At 37.0% G+C, this 20,557-nt stretch overlaps 1 protein-coding gene across 5 annotated transcripts in view; it reads left to right on the top strand.

Annotated features, from left to right (window-relative positions):
* Nucleotides 1-20,557, top strand: part of USP37 (ubiquitin specific peptidase 37) — a 90,014-nt gene that overhangs the window by 53,250 nt on the left and 16,207 nt on the right. For 4 of the 5 annotated variants that reach the window (XM_061205020.1, XM_061205038.1, XM_061205013.1 and 1 more), the window contains exons 15-20: nt 6,259-6,376; nt 7,703-7,782; nt 8,993-9,157; nt 10,809-10,874; nt 13,640-13,781; nt 14,623-14,878. In XM_061205020.1, the coding sequence (XP_061061003.1) occupies nt 6,259-6,376; nt 7,703-7,782; nt 8,993-9,157; nt 10,809-10,874; nt 13,640-13,781; nt 14,623-14,878 (827 nt within the window). The remainder of the gene's footprint in view (nt 1-6,258; nt 6,377-7,702; nt 7,783-8,992; nt 9,158-10,808; nt 10,875-13,639; nt 13,782-14,622; nt 14,879-20,557) is intronic. The other variant, XM_061205047.1, reaches the window with a different exon arrangement.

Raw genomic sequence — 20,557 nt, 5'->3', positions numbered from 1 at the left:
AATTTGTTCAAGTCAGAGAGAGAAGCAGTTTGTCACTGTTAATATTTCATTTAACTGTGGGGTGTCAACCAAGTTTCTTTTGATAGGAAAATTTCTGTTGCCTGTGGTAGAAATGGCCACAGGCATCACAGGAAGAAAGCTATGTCAAAGTAATGCCTGCTTCACTGGGCCAACAGCATCAGTCAGCCATTCCAGTTAGGCAGCACCCAAATATTGGGTGTGCAGTTGAGGTGTGTGTACCAGTGCATGAAGTGATATGGCTCACAGTGTGTAGGCATGAGGCTGAATGCCAGGCATCCAGACTGAACAGTGGCCCAAGAGTTGGCAAGTCCTGGAGGTGACAAGGTTCTCTGGGGCTGCAGCAGCAGTACAACTACCTCCTCGAAGGCCTTGCCTTAGTTGCTTTATTAGTCATTTTCTTTAAGACAACTCTTTAAAGATAAAATAGTTTCTGGCTGAAGGAAGATTCTATACACCTTATCCCAGAATTGTAATTTTCCATGTTTAGCCTCTGTCCCATCTGGCTGTAAGTTAGTTTGACCTGCTTGCCAAATGTACTTAATTTTTGTAAACTGTTATAGTTTAGATTGACTGGTTTTCAATGATTATAAGCCATTTCAATATATTAGTAATATATTCTTGAATATGAAGAATTTGTATGAATTCTACATTCAAAGAACTTAAAACATCTAAAACTAAGTACTTAATAATCCCCCATAAAACCTCCTTCTGCAGTCTTCCCTATCTCAATAATGACAGTTCAGTACTTAGCGTTTATCAGTACAACAGTGTGGTGTATTTCTTAACTTTTCTTTTCTTTCTCTTGCACCCCTACATCCCATATGTCAGCAAACCCTTTGAGCTTTTCCTTCAAAATACAGCCAGAATCTGACCTCTTTTTACTACCTCCACTGACACCACTGTGGTCCAAACCACCATCATCTTTGCCTGGATTGTTGCAATACCTTCTGACTGATCACTGTGTTTCTGCCCTTGTCTCTCTGTAGTCTGTTTTAAACACATTAGCCAAAGTGATCCATTTAAAATGGACATTAGTTCATGTCGGCCCTCTGCTCATAACCCTTAAAATAAAAGCTGAAATTCTTGCTATGATCTACAAAACTCCATATGATTTGCCTTTCAGCAACCCCTCTCTCCCAGTTAACTCTCTTACTTCATCTCTTATCACTCTTTCCCCTTGCTCATTCTGTTCGAACCAAACTAGCTTTCTTGCTTTATTTGTTTGTTTGTTTGTTTATTTGTTGTTTATTTATTTATTTATGGCTGCATTGGGTCTTCGTGGCTGCACATGGGCTTTCTCTAGTTGCGGTGAGTGGGGGCTACTCTTCATTGTGGTGCGTGGGCTTCTCATTGCGGTGGCTTCTGTTGTTTGGAGCACAGGCTCTAGGCATGCGGGCTTCAGCAGTTGTGGCTCGTGGGCTCTAGAGCACAGCCTCAGTAGTTGTGGCACATGGGCTTAGTTGCTCCATGGCATGTGGGATCTTCCCAGACCAGGGGTCGAACCCACGTCCCCTGCATTGGCAGACAGATTCTTTTCTTTTCTTTTTTTTTTCTTTTTTAAATTAACTTTTATTAGAGTATAGTTGATATACAGTGTTTTGTTAATTTCTGCCATACAGCAAAGTGTATCAGTTATACATATACATACATCCACTCTTTTTTGATTCTATTCCCATATAGGTCATTACAGAGTATTGAGTAGAGTTCCCTGTGCTATATAGTAGGTTCTTACTAGTTATCTGTTTTATATAGTAGTGTGTATATGCAAATCCCAATCTCCCAACTTATCCCCCCCAACTTTTCCCCCTTGATTACCATAAGTTTGTTTTCTACATATGTGACTCTATTTCTGTTTTGTAAATAGGTTCATTTGTACCATATTTTTCAGATTCCACATATAAGCAATATCATATGATATTTGTCTTTTTCTGTCTGACTTATTTCACTCAGTATGACAATCTCGAGGTCCATCCATGTTGCTGCAAATGGCATTATTTCATTCTTTTTTATGGCTGAGTAATATTCCATTGTATATATGTGCCACATCTTCTTTATCCGTTCCTCTGTCGATGGACATTTAGGTTCCTTCCATGTCCTGGCTATTGTAAATAGTGCTGGCAGACAGATTCTTAACGACTGCGCCACCAGGGAAGTCCCTCTTGCTTTTTAAAAAAAATGCCAGGATCCTGGTACCTCAGGGCCTTTTCACTTACTGTTTCTCTTTCCCCATGTGATAATCACATAGCTAGTGCCCTCCCTTCTCCATATCTTTATGTAAAAATCACTTGCTCAGTGAGGCATTTTCTTGCTACCATATCTAAAATTCCAGCCATCTAATCTCATCTTTTGCTTCCCTCTTCTGTACTTTCTTTTTCTTCTTTAACACTTACCTAACATACTGTATATTTTACTTATGTATGTATTTTTATTGTATCTCTTCTCCAGTATAATGAAAGCTTCATGAGGGGACATATTTTTGTCTTGGTTTGTTCTCTGCTACTACCCCAGTGCCGAGAACAGTTTCAGCATATAGGAGACATATTCAGTGATGCATAACAAATTGCCCCAAACTTAGCAGCTTAAAACAACATCCACTTAACTCAGTTCTGTAGGTCAGAAGTCTAGGCAGGGTATGGCTGAGTTCTTTGCTCAGGTATCAGAAAGCTGAAATCAAGGTGTTGGCTGGCTGTGTTCTCATCTGGAGTCCCCTTCTAAGCTCATTAAGGTTGTGAGCAGAATTTAGTTCCTTTCAGTTGTAGTACTGAGGTCCCCATTTTTTTGTTAGCTATTGACTGGGGCAACTCATTTCCTAAAGGCTGCCTATTGTTTCTTGCCATGTGGCCTCTATAGGAAGTTCACAACAGTGCTGTTTGCTTTCTTCAGGCCAGCAGTACATCTCTCTGACTTCTAATCTGTGACTTCCTCTGTTTGAGACCTCTAGACCCAGATTTAAAGAGTTCATGTGATAAGGCCTCAACCATTCAGGTAATCAGTCTCCTTTTTGATGAACTCTACAGTTAAGATTAGTAACATTAATTATATCTGCAAAATCCCTTTTGCCATGTAAAGTAACATCATCATGGGAGTGATAGCTCATCATAATCACAGTCCTCCCACACTCAAAGGGGATAGAATTATACAAGGAAGGGCAAGGGTCATCTTAGAATTCTGCCTAGGAGAGAGGCACTCAATAAATGTTTATTTAATGAAGAACAGATGTATTCTTACAGTCCCTAGTCTTCAACTGTTGCAATAGAGAACTGGGACAGGAAAATGAATATTACTAAAAATGCTGATAATGCAGACAAAATGAAAAACAGTCAATTAAAACTAAGTAAAAGAAATCAATTGGCTTCCAGGTAAATTGAATATGATGTTTTGATCTCAGCCCATTTTTTGAAATTCTATAAAATGTATCCAATGACCAAACAATTCTGCTAGGAACAGAACTGCCTACACATGTTTACTGAGAACACATAGTGTTTTCAATTTGACACATTGTTCATTTAGTCAAAAACTGGAAATAGTCCAGATGTCCATCAATATGGATAAATTGTGGCATGCTCATACAGCTTAATACTAGACAACAATGAAAAATGGGCTTTAGCCATTGCAACAAGCATGGTTGAATCTTATAATCATGTTGAACAAAAGAAGCTAGTTAAAAGAAAACATTCTGTATGGTTCCATTTATGTAAGGTTCAGAAAAGGTAAAACTCAACTATTTTTTTAAAATTTTTTTATTGAAATATAGTTATTTACAGTATCATGTAAGTTTCAGGTGTATAGCACAGTGATTCAGTTATATGTGTATATTCTTTTACAGATTCTTTTCCCTTATAGATTATTACATAATATTGGGTATAGTTCCCTGTGCTATATAGTAGGTCCTTGTTGGTTATCTATTTTATACATAGTAGTGTGTATATGTTAATCCCAGCCTCCTAATTTATCCCTCCCCCCACACCCCTTTCCCCTTTGGTAACCATAAGTTTGTTTTTTGTGTCTGTGAGTCTTTCTGTTTTGGAAATAAATTCATTTGCATCTTTTTTGTTCTTCTAGATTCCACATATAAGTGATATCATATGATATTTGTTTTTGTCTGGCTTACTTCACTTGGTATGATTAAACCTAGGTCCATCCACATTGCTGCAAATGGCGTTATTTCTTTTTTTTATGGCTGAGTAGTATTACATTGTATAGATACCCAACATCTTTATTTATTCATCTGCCAGTAGACACTTAGGTTGCTTCCATGTCTTGGGTATTGTAAATAGTGCTGCAGTGAACATTGGGGTACATGTATCTTTTCGAATTACGGTTTTCTCTGGATATATGGCCAGGAGTGGGATCACAAAATCACATGGTAGCCCTATTTTTAGTTTTTTAAGGAACCTGCATACTGTTCTCCATACTGGCTGCAGAAGTTTACATTCCCACAAATAGTGTAGGAGGGTTCCTGTTTCTCCACACCCCCTGCAGCATTTATTATTCGTAGACTTTTTGATGATGGCCATTCTGACCAGTGTGAGGTGATACCTCATTGTAGTTTTGATTTGCATTTCTCTGATAATTAGCGATGTTGAGCATCTTTTCATGTGCCTTTTGGCCATCTTTGTGTCTTCTTTGGAGAAATGTCTGTTTAGGTCTTCTGCCCATGTTTTGATTGGTTGTTTGTTTTTTTGATATTGAGCTGTATGAGCTGTTTGTATATTTTTTTACTGAAGTATAGTTATTTTACAGTGTTGTGTTAATTTCTGCTATACAGCAAAGTGATTCAGTGATACATATATACATTCTTTTTTTATATTCTTTTTCATTATGGTTTATCATAGGATATTGACTATAGTCCCCTGTGCTGTATACAGTGGGACCTTGTTTATCCATTCTATATATAGTAGCTTACATCTGCTAACCCCAACCTCTCACACTATCCTTCCCCTAACCCCCTCCCCCTTGGCAACCACCAGTCTGTTATCTATGACCACCAGTCTGTTATCTATGTCCGTGCTTCTGTTTCTGTTTCATAGATAGGTTCATTTGTGTCATATTTTAGATTCCACATATAAGTGATATCATATGGTATTTGTCTTTCTCTTTCTGACTTACTTCACTTAGTATGATAATCTTTAGTTGCATCCATGTTGCTGCAAATAGCATTATTTTGTTCTTTTTTTATGGCTGAGTATTCCATTTTTTAGAATGTGTTTGAGCCTGTATGACTATCAGTCTAAAGCAAGTAGAGGGACTTCCCTGGTGGTCCAGTGGGTAAGACTCTGCACTCCCAGTGCAGGGGGCCCAAGTTCAATCCCTGGTCGGGGAACTAGATCCCACATGCATGCTGCAATTAAGAGTCCACATGCCGCAATGAAGATCCTGTGTGCTGCAACTAAGACTGGGCACAGCCAAAATAAATAAATTTTTTTTAAATAAATAAATTAAATAAATAAAGCAAGTAGATATAGGAAGGGGTTAACATACTCAAAAAACAGGGTGACCACAAATCAAAAACACAATAGATTCACAAAAATCAAAAAGAAGAAAACACAAGCATAAAATAAAATGAAATTATCAAGCCACAAAAAGAAAAAGAAAGGAACAAAGAAGAAACAGAATCAACTGGAAAATAAGGCTTAAAATGGCAATATATACATATCTATCAATAATTACCTTAAATGTCAATGGACTACATGCTCCAATCAAAAGACACAGAGTGGCAGATTGGATAAAAAACCAAAACTCAACTGTTGTGTTGGAAGTCAGGATAATAGTTATCTTTTGGAAGTAAGAAAGGGATAGTGATTAGGAAGAGGCATGTGAGGGGGCTTCTAGGGAGTTCATAGTGTTCTATTTTTTGAGTTGAGTGGTGATTACGTGTGTGTGTTAACTGATAATTCATCAAGTTATACAACTTTGACTGGTTCACTTTTCTATATATATATTATACTTCAGTGTTTTAAAGTTTGGGGGTTTTTTGGAAAGTATAAAAATTTTAAATTTAGCATTTTAAGAAAGTACTTAAACACTTTCAATTGAGGTTTTACCTGTATGGATTTAATAAGGGTTAAAGTAAGCATGAGAAAAGTTTTAAATGTTTATTTCTCATGCCTAGTCATGGTCTCTCAGTACCTGATAAGTTCATTGGGGGAACAGTGTTTCTGAAGTATATTTGTATTTATTTTGTATTGCACAGTTAGGCTTCTAAATTCTTACGTTTGTCTTCTTTTATTTTTACAGATGTGGCGAGATTATTCCCAAAAGAGAACAGTTTAATGACCTCTCCATTGACCTTCCTCGAAGGAAGAAGCCACTCCCTCCTCGTTCAGTTCAAGATTCCCTTGATCTTTTCTTTAGGGTAAATAATACCTTTTGGTATTTTCACCTAACTAAATTTTATATATCGTAGATAATTGTATTTGAAGTTGATTTCTTTAAGGCAGAGTTTTGACAAAATAGTTGCAGGGGAAACAAATGAGAATACTATTTATAAATAGTAATACTAAACAAATGAAATACTATTTATAAATAGTATTTATTTTTAGGAGCTTGGTAAATATGGTTGTTAACTGATTGTAGAAGAAAATTAATTGCTCAAGTAGATTATACATCTAACTCAACAGCAAGTGTTTTAGACAACCTTAGAAGCATTTGTCTGTAAACAAATAATATGAAGTGACATATGCTAAAATTGGGTAATGTGAGTCAAAATTGGAGATACTATCTAAGTTAGTATACTAAGATCTGAGGAATGAAAAAAAATACTTTTTGCTTCTCCTTAGGTTATATGTACCATGTTAGAAACAGAAAGGACAAGTCATGTTTATTCAGAGCTATAGATAAATATTTGCATTTGTGTTATACTGTTACAGATATTCAGAAAGTTTCTGGGGCATAATTGGACATGTTGTGTAGCAGTCCTTATAATTGATGGCAGTTTGCCATGTGTATAATAGTGGTTCTTGTTTTGTTGTAGCAAAGGGGCAGGGTTGTCATCCTAAGATTTAAAAAAAAAAAAGACCTCTGTTCTTGAAATGATGAATATTCAGCTCCACCCAAGGATAAATATTCTGCTTTTCTTTTTGTTTTAGTCATTCCTTACTATTCCTGTTATTATCGTAGAATTTGAAGCTTTTCCTGTGTATCTTTACCCCCATTTTTTAAGGATTTCTTGTTTCAGTTTTCTCTAGGTAATGATATCCACCCCAAACTTTGGTCCTTTTAGAGCAGTTGTTCTTAGTGGGCTGTCACCAGAAGATTGAGTTCCATTATAAGAAAGGGGTAGAGTTACACCTAACAGACCAGGAACTCCGCCTAACCTGAAGGTGATCTTATCTCTGCTATGGCCAAATGTTAAAATCTGGATATACTCTTGGCAGTGGTTCTTGTGTATCCATGGGGAAAAGGTTGAGAATCTGCTACTATAGTTTAGTTACTATCATAAATTGAGATGTTTCCTTGGTAAAAAAAAGGAAATTAGGAATTCTGAAACAGGGCATGATATTATAACTATATTTTGAGGATTAGGTCTTAATTTAGTAAGGCTTATGATTCTAGACACAAAATTTAAACTGGTCGGAGTTGTCATTCCACTGAACTAGTATGACTAGAGAAATTAGCATTTAATGGGGCAGTGCTAATTCAACTTTATACTTCTTTATTTTTCCCTCTTGTCTTTTTACAGGCAGAAGAACTTGAGTATTCCTGTGAGAAGTGTGGTGGGAAATGTGCTCTTGTCAGGCACAAATTTAACAGGCTACCCAGGTAAAATTAATTGGCTCTTCAATTTTTCTTCTTTAAAGTACTTACAAATATTACTGAATAAGTGAGGCTTACCAGATGGATTGGTAAAGAAGGTCAGCAAAGCTGAGATATGAAGAGGGTAGAGAATGGAAAGCTACAATTCTCTTGTATAAGAAAGGAAGAGGATTTGGAAAGTTGAAGAAGAGAAGGAACCTGAGAGTCCCAAGAAGATGGCAACAAGAGAACGAGGCTGATGAGACTTTGGAATAATGATGGGGACTTACTAGTAAATTTTTAATTCAGTAATGTGTAACACTCAATTATAATTTGTTGTGCATGTACATTTTATAGAACTTTTTTATAAGTGGAGAAAACTTCATTTCTCTCTTACCTTTCTCTAGAGAAAGTGCTACTGAAATAAGAATAGTTCTTGTCAAAAGATGTCTTAAAAAAATTAATTTTCACCATCAAACATGAGAGCTGTTTAATACTTTATTTATTTATTTATTTTAATAAATTTATTTATTTTTGACTGTGTTGGGTCTTCGTTGCTGCGTGCAGGCTTTCTCTAGTTGCAGTGAGCAGGCTTCTCATTGCGGTGGCTTCTCTTGTGGCGGAGCACGGGCTCTAGGTGCGCAGGCTTCAGTAGTTGTGGCTCGTGGGCTCTAGAGCACAGGCTTATTAGTTGTGGCACATGGGCTTAGTTGCTCCGCGGCATGTGGGATCTTCCCGGACGAGGGCTCAAACCCGTGTCCCCTGGATTGGCAGGCGGATTCTTAACCACTACGCCACCAGGGACGTCCTGTTTAACACTTTAAATTACCATTTGTCGTTATATAACACCCATTTTTTGGTAAACTATATAACATTGAAGTAAATAATTTAGGGATTTGATCCATTATTAATACCAATATTCTAAAATTAGTTTTCTTGTCTGATGTGTTTTGATTTTTTTTCTAGGAACATTATTTTACTGAAACCTCACAATTAATAATTAATATCTACCCAATGCCTGTGTTTTATTTTTATTTTTATTCTTAGTACCTAGCACAATGCCTAGCACATGGCAAGTATTCAGTAAATGTTCTTTGACAGATCTTTAGTTCAGCCTAATGTAGTCTTTAAATCAAAAGCTGTCTAACATGGTAAGTTACAGTGATCTCTTCTTACCTGTAAGAGAGCTACCTCTATTATGTATAAACTAATAATGTTATCATCTCTTGTTTTTCAGGATCCTCATTCTTCATTTGAAACGATATAGCTTCAATGTTGCTCTCTCACTTAACAACAAGATTGGGCAGCAAGTCATCATTCCAAGATACCTGACCCTCTCATCTCATTGCACTGAAAATACAAAACCACCCTTCAACCTTGGTTGGAGTGCACAAATGGCAATGTAAGTCCTTGAGAATTTGTTTCCCTTTTGAAGTAGAAAGGCTTTTAGTATCTGATCAAAAGAATGACTGAACTAGATAACATGACTCCAGGTAAAATCAGACCAAGAAGGAGATTTTTATTTTGCTTTATTTTGGGACTTTGTGCTAAGTTACTACCTGATTTAAGTAATTGAATAAAATGCTTAAACAAAAACTTTCAACATATATTAATTGCCTTTCATAACAAATTACCTTTTCAGGGAGTGCTCCTTACTCTTTTAGATCACTAGAAGATAGTTTGATACATTTGGGGAATATAAACCAAATTTGCATGATCATAAGAGTCACTTGAACGCTAAAAATACTGATTCCTGTGTTTGTTCCTTAGAAGTTCTGTTTCAGCAAATCTGATATAGGCCTGGGGAATCAATATTTTTAACAAATGCCTTTGCTGACTCTGGAGTATGCAAACTTGAGAAACAGTACATTAAATATTATGCTGGGACCCCCAAAACAGATTGTGTCTTCATAAATGTATTATTACCAGTTTGAGCAAAGAACTTCACTGGCTCCTCGAAATTTTTCCTTGAGAAAAGAAGTAACTTTTACATTCCATTTTGCATCATCATGAATGCCAGGAAAACCTTAAGACTTCTCTAAATGTTGCTCTTTCTTCTGCATACTTGCATTACTTTGGAGCCATATATTGTAGTTCTTTTTTATACTTGAACACTAGTTTGGTATAATCATAAAGTTCTAGAGCTTTAGAGGTGAAAGGGATTTTAGAGATTTTTGTCTAACTTCTTAATTTTACAGAGGAGATCCAAGGAAATTAAGTGATTTTCTTAAGCTCATACAGTTAGTAACTGGAAGAGCCAGGTCTCTTCACTGAAGTGGAATAATAGACATTGCAGAAAGTGAATGAACATTTGCTAACATGAATTAATGAAGTTTTGTAAAAATTATTCCCCTTGGATTAATAATTGAAATATATTCTACATCATGTACGTTTACACTAAAGGCCTCAATAAGTCAATAGCAACATGTTCCCAGAGAATCAGTGTTTCTGGATTTTTCTCTTATGGCCTTTCATTAGAATAGATGTTTTTGCTTGATGGAAACTGCCCTCTACTGGTAGAGCTAGTATTCTTTCTGGCAGTATTATCAAACCATTAGCCAAGGCTCTTTATGATCACAGGCCTGAAACCAGGCTCTCTGACTCTGTGATATGATAGCTTTAAGATTTTGGACAAATTCCTTGACCTGTCTGTAGGGAAAATAACAGGGTAGTTGTGAACATTAAATGAGGTAATACACAAGAGTTCTTACTACAGTGCCTGACATCTAGTAAGTCCTCAATAAATGAGAGCTATTGTTATTTTATTGCTTAAAAGAACTGAGACAAAGAGAATTTCCCAGGTTGTTCTCTTTATATTATATTTGACTTCTTCATTTCCAATGTTGTTTATTTAGATCATTAGATAAGGAAGAGCCTAGAGAAAGTATTTTGTTTTCTCTTTTGGCCTCTATTGTTAGTTAAAAAGTATTATAATTGTTTGCTTTTCAAGAGGATATATAAGGGACTATAATACAGAATAATTCATTTAATAAGTTAAATATATTTTTAGTAATAGTAATTGTATACATATATATTTTCTAATTTTCTGATAGTTCTAGACCATTGAAAGCCTCTCAAATGGTGAATTCCTGCATCACCAGCCCTTCTACACCTTCAAAGTGAGTTATATTTCTTGTGTACCCAAAATTTGTATTTTTAAGGATTTGGCTTACCCTGATTTCCAAGATTATCCCCTCCCCTTTTCTTATTGTTTCTCTTTTTGCATGATAATTGCTCTGCATTACTGTACTTTGGAATTTTCCTGAATATGCTTTAAACTGTAATTTAGGGAGTATCAAGTTTTTAACATTGAATCAAGTTCAGATGGTCCTCTCAAAATTTTGTTTTAAAACTTCTTAAATCATCTGTTGTATGTAATATTTTCATCCTACAACTCTAGAAATTGACTAATGATGAGGGATTTTAAGGATTGAAGGGTTAAAATAACCCCTACTGGTATAAAAAGCACCATTCTTCAAATATACACATGGAGATCCCAAAATATCTTTTCACCTGTTGCTAGCCAGTGTGGGACTTCTTGTCTTAGACACTGAGCTGGAGCTATCCTGAAAGGGGACAGGAAAACAAATACACATTAGAATGTAGCTATTCTACAAATGTTTTTTGCTTAAGACCAAAAGTTTGTCCAAGAAGGAAACAAATACTTTTTTTTTTAATATACCTCCTCTATGATCTGACTAGAACCACAGTTCCTGATTAGACATTTCTAAATGACTTCGTTGTCATTTGTCTTTAAAATTAGTTTTTCTAAAAATTTGATGTCCCAAAGTACTTTTAGAAAAGAGACACTTTTGTTGTTTAAGGGCTTTTGGGGGGCTTATATAACCATAAAATGACATTTGGGAATTGCTATTTTCTTTTCCTCCTGTTAATTATTTTTCAGTGCAATTAAAACCAGATGACTAACTGACTAGAAATCTGAAATGGTACCGATATGAATACTCTTGCCCGTTCTCAAGATACAAATGAGCAATACCACTTGGCTGCTTAGAAAGTGAGCAAGTGATGCATTTACAGGATGAATATTTTTCCTTACTACAGGCAAGCTGCCTTCTGTGAATATAGTAACTATTAATGGAATGCACTCTTTATGTACCAAATCACTGTAGCTTCAAGAAAGAGATGGTTTCATTGGGCATCATTATACTTGGCATGGTCAATCTGTTCTCCAGGGTCTTACTGCTATGAGAATTTGAGAGCTGGTCAATAAAGGATGATTAGGCCCTAGAAGACCTGTCATGCCGATCAAACTTAAAAGAGGCTGAGCTATGAACCAGAATACCATTGGTTCTTCTATAATGTCCTTTGTCACATTTGACCCTGGTATATTAGTAGCCAGGTGTCACCCTCCTTCAGCAAAGTATTTACATGGATAAATAAATCAATATGTTCAGTTTTGCTTGGTGAGCATGAAATCAGAAATGAAGAATTAAGATGGCTAATTGGCTATTTCTAAGTTATATTAAAAACCCTTTTTGAACACATATTGGGAGGCTATTCAAGTGTTCAGACTGAAGTGCAGTGATATCCTGGCTGCTCTCAGCCAAAGACTATGGTTGGGCTTATCACTGACCACTTGCCTCTTTTCTTTGATCTACATTGCTACGCAATCCTCCTGATTTCCATTGTGGCCTCTTATTTCTTGGTGCCATCATTCTACATGTTTATTTACAGTTTTCACATTTAGATTATTGCATTTTCCAATTTCCATTTTACATTTTTTTTTTTTTAGTACAGCATATGAATTTATGTTAACCTTCATCAAAGAAAGTTTGTGCTTTTTGACCTTTACCACTTTTTCCTTTAGTTTATTTTCAGCTCACTTAGAAGACAACACAGTAACACCTTACTTATCTGGTATCATTGAAGAATAATATTTGATATTCCAAATAAATGAATTTTTATATAACTGAAGCTTGTCCTTTTAAACATTGCCTTTTTAATTTTAATCTTTAAAATGTTTTAACCATTTTAGATGGTTATATCTCTGTAAGCTTACAGAATTCCTTATATTAAATAAAATACGCTGCAGATAATTTAAATATATTGTAATTACTTAAAATCGGCATTGTAAGTATCAGTTATTGCACTGTTTTAATATGATAATGCCCTCAGAGGCTCTTAATTCTTATAAGACAGTTTACCTTTACATTAAATTACTTTATAGTTCTTTATTGCCCTTTTTGTGGTTATTCTCTCTCATTTCTTAGCTCTCATTTCTTGATGAACTTGCTACATTATTTTATACACTATTTCCTGGCGAAGTAGGGTCCCTGCCTAAAGAGTAAAGTTCATGGGCTTCGAAACTGCTGCCTTCCTCAGAGGCGTTTTTTGTTTGTTTGTTTGTTTTTTTACTTTTAAGTTCCTGTGTTCTAGAAGGTAGAGGTTGCCAGAAGTTGGACCTACATATAAATGGATAAGTGGAATGTTACTGTTAATTTCAAAGTACATGGATCATAATTTAAAAGAGCAAAAATTAGTCCTCATGCACTCTCTTGTCAAAAACATGTATTCATTGCTATGTCTGCATGCATTCAGTAGAGTACTTGCTTTATAAAGCCAGTAACAAACTTCTTTGGAGTTGATCATTAAAAGAAAAAAGGCACGAAGTGATTGGTTTACTGATAATATATAATAGCATAAGAGTTGTCTGATTTTCAAAGCATGGCTCTTTTGGAGTAGGGCAAAGGTAATTCTTAAATATACCTCTTTTGATATATCTTTTTTTCTCTATTAAATCATTCTCCATAATGGGAAAGCTTTTTGTTTTAATTGGTATGTATACTTCAAAAAAATAACAAGGACAAATGTTTGTCAGACTTACATAGGGTTTTTTTGTTTGTTCATTTTTCTTAAATTACAGGAATTTCACCTTCAAATCCAAGAACTCCCTGGCTTTATGCCTTGATTCAGACAGTGAAGATGAGCTTAAACGCTCTGTGGCCCTTAGCCAGAGACTTTGTGAAATGTCAGGCAGTGAACAGCAGCAGGAAGACCTGGAAAAGGTAAGTAATTTCTCACCAAAATATCTGACTGTCCAAACAAATGCCTTTCATAACCAGCATCAGCAAACTTAATAAATACACAGGATAGATCATTTCTTGTGAATGAGGACTTTTCAGACGTACTCTTAGCACCTTTCAGTATGCAGTACGATATTATTAACTGTAGTTACCATACTGTACATTACATCCCTGTGACTTATTTATTTTATGACTGGAAGTTTATACCTTTTTGCCCCTTCACCCATTTCACTCACTCCCTAGCCCCCACCTCTGGTAACAACCAATGTGTTCTCTCTATCTGTGAGCTTAGTTTTTTTGTTTGTTTGTTTTTTAGATTCCACATGTAAGTGAGATCATACATTATTTGTTTTTGTGTAACTTATTTCCCTCAGGGTCCTTCAGTGATGTCACACATGGCAAGATTTCTTTCTTCCTTCCTTCCTTCCTTCCCTCCCTCCCTCCCTCCCTCCGTCCGTTCCTTCCTTGTTGCTGTGCGCGGGCTTTCTCTAGTTTCAGCCAGCAGGGGCTACTCTTTGTTGCGGTGCGCGGGCTTCTCATTGCGGTGGCTTCTCTTGTTGCGGAGCATGGGCTCTAGGCGCGCGGGCTTCAGTAGTTGTGGCGCGTGGACTCTAGAGTGCAGGCTCAGTACTTGTGTCGCACGGGCTTAGTTGCTCTGCGGCATGTGGGATCTCCCCGGACCAGGGCTTGAACCCGTGTCCCCTGCATTGGCAGGTGGATTCTTAACCACTGCGCCACCAGGGAAGTCCCTATCACTTTAAACTCCAAGACTGCTATATTTGTAGGCATTCTGGTTTCTTCTAAAAGCAGCTCTATTCTTCAGGATTCAAAATCTTGCAGACTAGAACGTGATAAGTCTGAATTGGAAAACTCAGGATTTGACGGAATGAGTGAAGAAGAGCTTCTAGCAGCTGTTTTAGAGATAAGTAAAAGAGAAGCTTCACCATCTCTCAGTCATGAAGATGATGATAAACCAACCAGCAGCCCTGATACTGGATTTGCAGAAGATGATATTCAAGAAATGCCTGAAAATCCAGACCCTGTGGAAACTGAGAAGCCAAAAACAGTCACAGAGCCCGGTAGGTTTAATGAAAATAAACATCTGTTAAACAGGCACAACTGTGTTCCAAAGCTTTTATAGTAACAAATGACTTCTACATAATGGGAGGTGAGATGGATCTGTATAACAGAGCTAATAATATTTTTGTGCTTTTTTTTTTTTTTTAACAGTTTAAAAAAATGAGAAGCAAATATTGTGAGTTAGTATCCAGAGGCTAGTGGTAAAGTATGCCATGTCCCTTTAGGTGTACATCAGAAGAAAAGTTCGTATTCTTGTGCATTTAAAAAATGTTTGTGTCAGTTTTTGGTCACTTTTTTCACACCACTGCTCTCAGAAATTTGTGTAATTCTTCATTTTTGTATATCTGAACTTATACCAAGTTTTAATATATAAATAATTTAAGTTCTCCATTCTTCTTTGGGTTCATCCCTTCATAATGGTGGCAAGACCACTGAACTAAGAGGGTCTTGGGTGTCTAGTCTTAGCTATACCACCTACAGGTTATAAATTTCTAAATAGGTAATTTAACCTCTTTGATACTCAGTTTTCTTACCTCTGTATGGGGAATCTACCAGACATACTTCAGATAGTTGTGGGTAGAATGTTAGATAGTATATACATATTATGTAAAGTGCTATACAGATAAAAATTATTTTTGTGGTAATTATTACTCATATTTTGTTATTTCTCAAGCTATCACTGCAAACAACAGAGCTGAGCCTCCTTGCCTTGCACTATGGGTATTTTAAGATTTTTTTAAGTAGAAAATGTTCACTTCCTTTTCCTGGGGCCAAGTCTAATATTTTCTCCTGATATCTTTAGTATCTGTATCTAGGTAGCTAGCTAACGTGTTTCCGTATATCAAGCCTAGGATTTTGGAGATGAAGAGAATAGTAGTATATCACAAAATTATTTTCTGTATTCTTGGGGTTGTTAGGGCCTCCTCAGTTTTGAATTATTTTATGTGCAAGTAAAATAAGAGTTAGTATTTCCTCAATGTAACTGGAAACAAAAAGCTGATGATTTTTGTATTTAGATGTTTCCTTTTTTTTCTTTTTTCTTTACACCTTTTTTTACCTCTTGATGCAAGTACCCTTATGAAGTCCCCTTCTCTTACTAAACTTATAATCACTGTCCTTGGAAGTGAATCCCAGATATTAGATCATTTCATCAGTAAGGATTTCAGTATCACTAAAAGATAAGAACTCCTCCATATCATTATCATACTTTAAAAATCAATAATAATTCTAAGGAACGATCAAATGTGATCAAACCCTCCATAAGGTTTTATTTTGAAAGTTTCAAATCCAGAGAGAAGTTGAAGAATAAAACAATATACACTTTTATACCCTTCACCTTGATTCATTAACATTTTGTCACATTTTTTTCTCTCCCTTCCACACTGCCCCTGTGTGTATGTGTAGTTGTGCAACAGTTACCCCAAAATTAGTGCTTTACAACAACAGTAATTTTAATATCTCATTACTATGGATTGACTGGTCTTAGCTGGTAGTTTTTCTGCTCTATGTGATGTTGGCTGGGGTTTAACTGCGCTACAACATCCAAGATGGCTCACCTTGGCACATGGGTTGTGTTGGTTAGAAGGGTCAGCTGAGCTGGCTAGATATCCTCTCTGTTCTTCTGGTCCCCTCTCCCTGGCCATCTCCCTTCCCCTCTTCTCCTCAGCTTTTCATCTCTTCATGTAATCTCAGGGCCTCTCCCTTCCTGTATGGCCTCTTCAGCATGGTAGCCAAACTTCTTACATGATAGCTCAGGGTTCCCAAAAGCACAAAAGAGGCTGCTGCCAGGCCTCCTTAATGTATAGGCTCAAAATTAGGACAGAATCAATTCCACCACATTTCATTAAAGCACTCACAGGATCTGCCCAGATTCACTGTGAGGTGGACCACACAGAGTTGGAATACCTGTAGGCATGGTTCATTGGAGGCCATCTTTAGAGATTGTGCGTGTGCACACACACACACACACACACACACACACACACACACACTCTTTTCTTAATGGAACCATTTGAAGTTGCAGGTATCATAATACTTCACCCTAAAATACTTCAGCCTGACTCTCCTAAGTACACAGAAATTTTCCTATATAACAATTATCATACCTAAGAATATTAACAGTAATTCCATATATAGTTCTAATATAGAGCCCACATACACATTTACCCAATTATCTCCAAAATATTTTTTACACTTTTTAAAAAATCTAGAACCCAAAGCTTACCCCCTGCATTTGGTTGTTAGGTCCCTTTAGTCTCTAGTCAGGCCAGTTTTTCTTTGAAAGACTCCCATTATGGATTGTCCTACTATTCTTTAAGTATAAGCTGTTTTTTTCCCCCATACCCTAAAACTTCAGAGCCTGGAGATGGTTTTTTCCTTGTTGCCCATTGCCATTTCCAACTGCTTGTCTTCTTTCATCCTACAAAAACCCCAGCTCCTTTGGTACGTGACTTCAGACTTTGCCACCTATTATCTCTGTCTGTAGCTCTCTTTTACCTTCCAGTCACTCCACGCCCATCAGCATTCTTAGGGCTTTCAGCATCCTCATAAATGACCTTTTCAACAGCCTGGTTTCTCAATTCCTAATCTTATTTCCAAAGAACTTTTCTTCTACCCCATCTTGATAACTGCCAAAACTCATACCCTAAACCAGTAGTTCTCAAAGTGTGTCCCCAGGCCATCAGTATCATGTAGGAACTTGCTGGAAATGCCATTCTTGACCCCACCCCACACCTTCTGAGTGAGAAACTCTGGATGTGGGGCTCAGCATTCTGTGTTTTGATTCCAGTTGATTCTGATGCATGCTGAAGTTTGAGAACCACTTCCCTAGACTTTGTCATCATCAGTAAGTGTACCACCTTTGACATCTTAATTTCAAATATCCTTCTCTAACCCTTCTCTCCCCCTAGCTCACCTAATATCATATTCTTATTTCAACAATTGCTTGATCTCATTAAGACTTCCAATCCATTGTCTTCTACTTTTTGCTATTCATCACCTCCCTCTTGTCACCACTTCCCTCCCCAGCCTATATGCCATATTTTGGTACTTTTATCTCTTTGCTCTGTTTTCTTCCCTCAGTCACCTAACAAAGTCCCATCTCCCAATTCAACCAGCTTCTTATTCCATGCCTACACCCAAGCAGCTGAAGATTGCTGGAGAAAAGTCCCCAAACTGTGCTGACTATACTTTCCTCAAAATCATGACTATGCTCTTACATGGGCACTACATGCTACTAGTCAGTTCTGTTACAGTTCCTTAGTAAATTTCTTTTCTTGGTCTCCATGTCTTTCTCAAATCTGTAGTTCTCCTTCCACACATACTCTAGGCACATAACTTAGCTGTATACCTTTCAAAGAAAATAGATGCAGTCAGATGAAAACTCTGCCTTCACCTTTGTTATGGAGGAAATGTCCCTCTTCTTATTTAAGGCCAATCCCTCCGTTCATATCCAAGATCTCATCTACTTGTGCCTTCTAAAGACTTTCCCTCTTGAAATGATACTCTTTCTCTTCTGCATCAGGTCTTCCCTCTTCTAAATTATTCCTGGTGTGCCTTAATATCACCCATCTTTTTAAAACTCTCATGACCTTGTGTTTCCCTCTAGCCACTGCTCCCTTTCTTTGCTCCCTTCCCAGAAAAATCCTTTGAAAGAGTTGTTTTACTCATTCTCTCTACTTTCTTACCATCTCCCATTCTCTTGTCAACCTTCTCCAAGTGGGCTTTCATCCCCACCACTCCACTGAAATGATCTTTATAAAGTTTGCATTAGCAATTTTCATACAATCCATCACTCCCTCCTTAACATTTAAAGCTTTATAAACTTTTTTCTATAAACTATTCTTGCCATGGTTTTTTCTTCCTACTAAACCAACTGTTCATTCCAGGGTTTTTTGGTTTTGTTTTTTGCTTCCCTCATCAGAACTCTAACTGTTGGAGTATTCCCAGGACACTGTCCTTAGCTGTTTTTTTTCTAAAGTTCTCTCCCTGAGTGATCTCAAACATTACCATAACCTCACATACTGATGAAATATCAAATTCATATCCCTAGCCCGGGTCTCTCCCCTGAGCTTTAAACTTACACATGTAAATGCCTACTTGAAATGCCCATTTGGCTGTCTAATTTTTAACCGCCCCCCCACCCCGCAATAACCCTGCCCCATATCAGCAAATGGTACCACCATCCACCATTTTTTGACTCAGTCCAAAAAATATGTCTCCCTTGATTTTTTTGTTTTACTTTACACCTTACATTCAGTCCATCAATAAGTCTAGTCCTCTCTACCTCCAAAATATATCCTGAATTTAATCATTTATCAACATCTTCATAGCTGTAACTCTAGCCTTCCATCTCTCACCTGGTCCACTACAGTTGATTCCTAATGTCTCTTCCGTCACTCTTGCCCCACTACAGACCTTCTTTCTTGAACAAAGCAGCCAACATAATCTTTCTGAAGCTTAAATCACACGGTCACCCTTCTGCTTAAAACTTGTGATTTCCCATTACACTTAATCCAGGCTTCTCACCATGGCCTATCTTTACCTTCCCCCTCTTTCACTCTGCTGTTTTAGCCGTACTAGCATTCTCTCTGTGTCCGTCATGCTAAGCTCATTTTTATCTCAGAGGCTTTGCACTTAAGCGCCTTCAGGGCAAGGGCCATCTTGCCTTAATTATCACTATATCCCCAGCTTCTTTAGCAGTGCCTGGCATATAGTAGATTCTCAATAAATATTTGGGGCTCATCAGATTGGTTGTCTCATGAATCAACTGAGGAGGGGAAGGAATACTGGTGAAGTAAGGTTTTACTGTTAGCCAAAGGGAGGGGAAGAGTGTATGCAAAGGCCCAGACATGAGAAAGGCCATGGTAAGTTAGTGGACCTACAAAAGTTCAGAATGATCTGCATGGCTGGAACATAGTGTTGAGGGGGAAAAGCAAAAAGTTGAGACTAGAGAGTTATGCAGTCTCCAGTTTTTACATGGCCTAAAACCATGTGTAGGAGTTTGGACTTTTATTTCAAAAGCATTAGGAAGTTACTGAATAATTTTAAGTGAAAAAGTATTTGATAAAGATTTATATTTGAAAAAGATCATTTCTGGCTGCAGTGTAGCGCATAAATTAGAGAAGAACCAAAGTATCCTGTGAGACCTGTTAGGCAGTTATTGCAGTAGTCCAGACCAAAAGTTAATGGTGCCCTAAGCCAAGGTTTTGGCATTGAAAAGAAAAACAGTTGGGACTTCCCTGGTGGTCCAGTGGTTAAGACTGCATTCCCAGTGCAGGGGGCCCGGGTTCGATCCCTGGTCAGGAAACTAGATCCTGCATGCCGCAACTAAAAAAAAATAAAAAGGAGCCCGCATGCCGCAACTAAAAAAAAGATCCCACGTGCCACAACTAAGACCCAGCGCAGCCAAATAAATAAATAAATATTTTTAAAAAAGAAAGAAAGAAAAAGAGTTGATGGATTCGAGAGATAATTAGGAAATAACGATTTATGTAATATGAAGGGATAAATGAGAAGTCAAAATGACTCCCAGGTTTCTATCTTCAAAAAAAAAAAAAACAACTAAACTGAGTGGACAGTGATCCCAATGACTGAAATATAGAATGTAGGAAAGGAGCAGCTTTCATCTGGGGTGGGAGAAGCGGCAGATGATGTATTTAGTATAAGAATGTTTGAGT

The sequence above is a fragment of the Eubalaena glacialis genome, chromosome 1, assembly GCF_028564815.1.
Source record: "Eubalaena glacialis isolate mEubGla1 chromosome 1, mEubGla1.1.hap2.+ XY, whole genome shotgun sequence".
Lineage (NCBI taxonomy): Eukaryota > Metazoa > Chordata > Mammalia > Artiodactyla > Balaenidae > Eubalaena > Eubalaena glacialis.
This window is presented reverse-complemented; position numbering and strand designations above follow the sequence as displayed.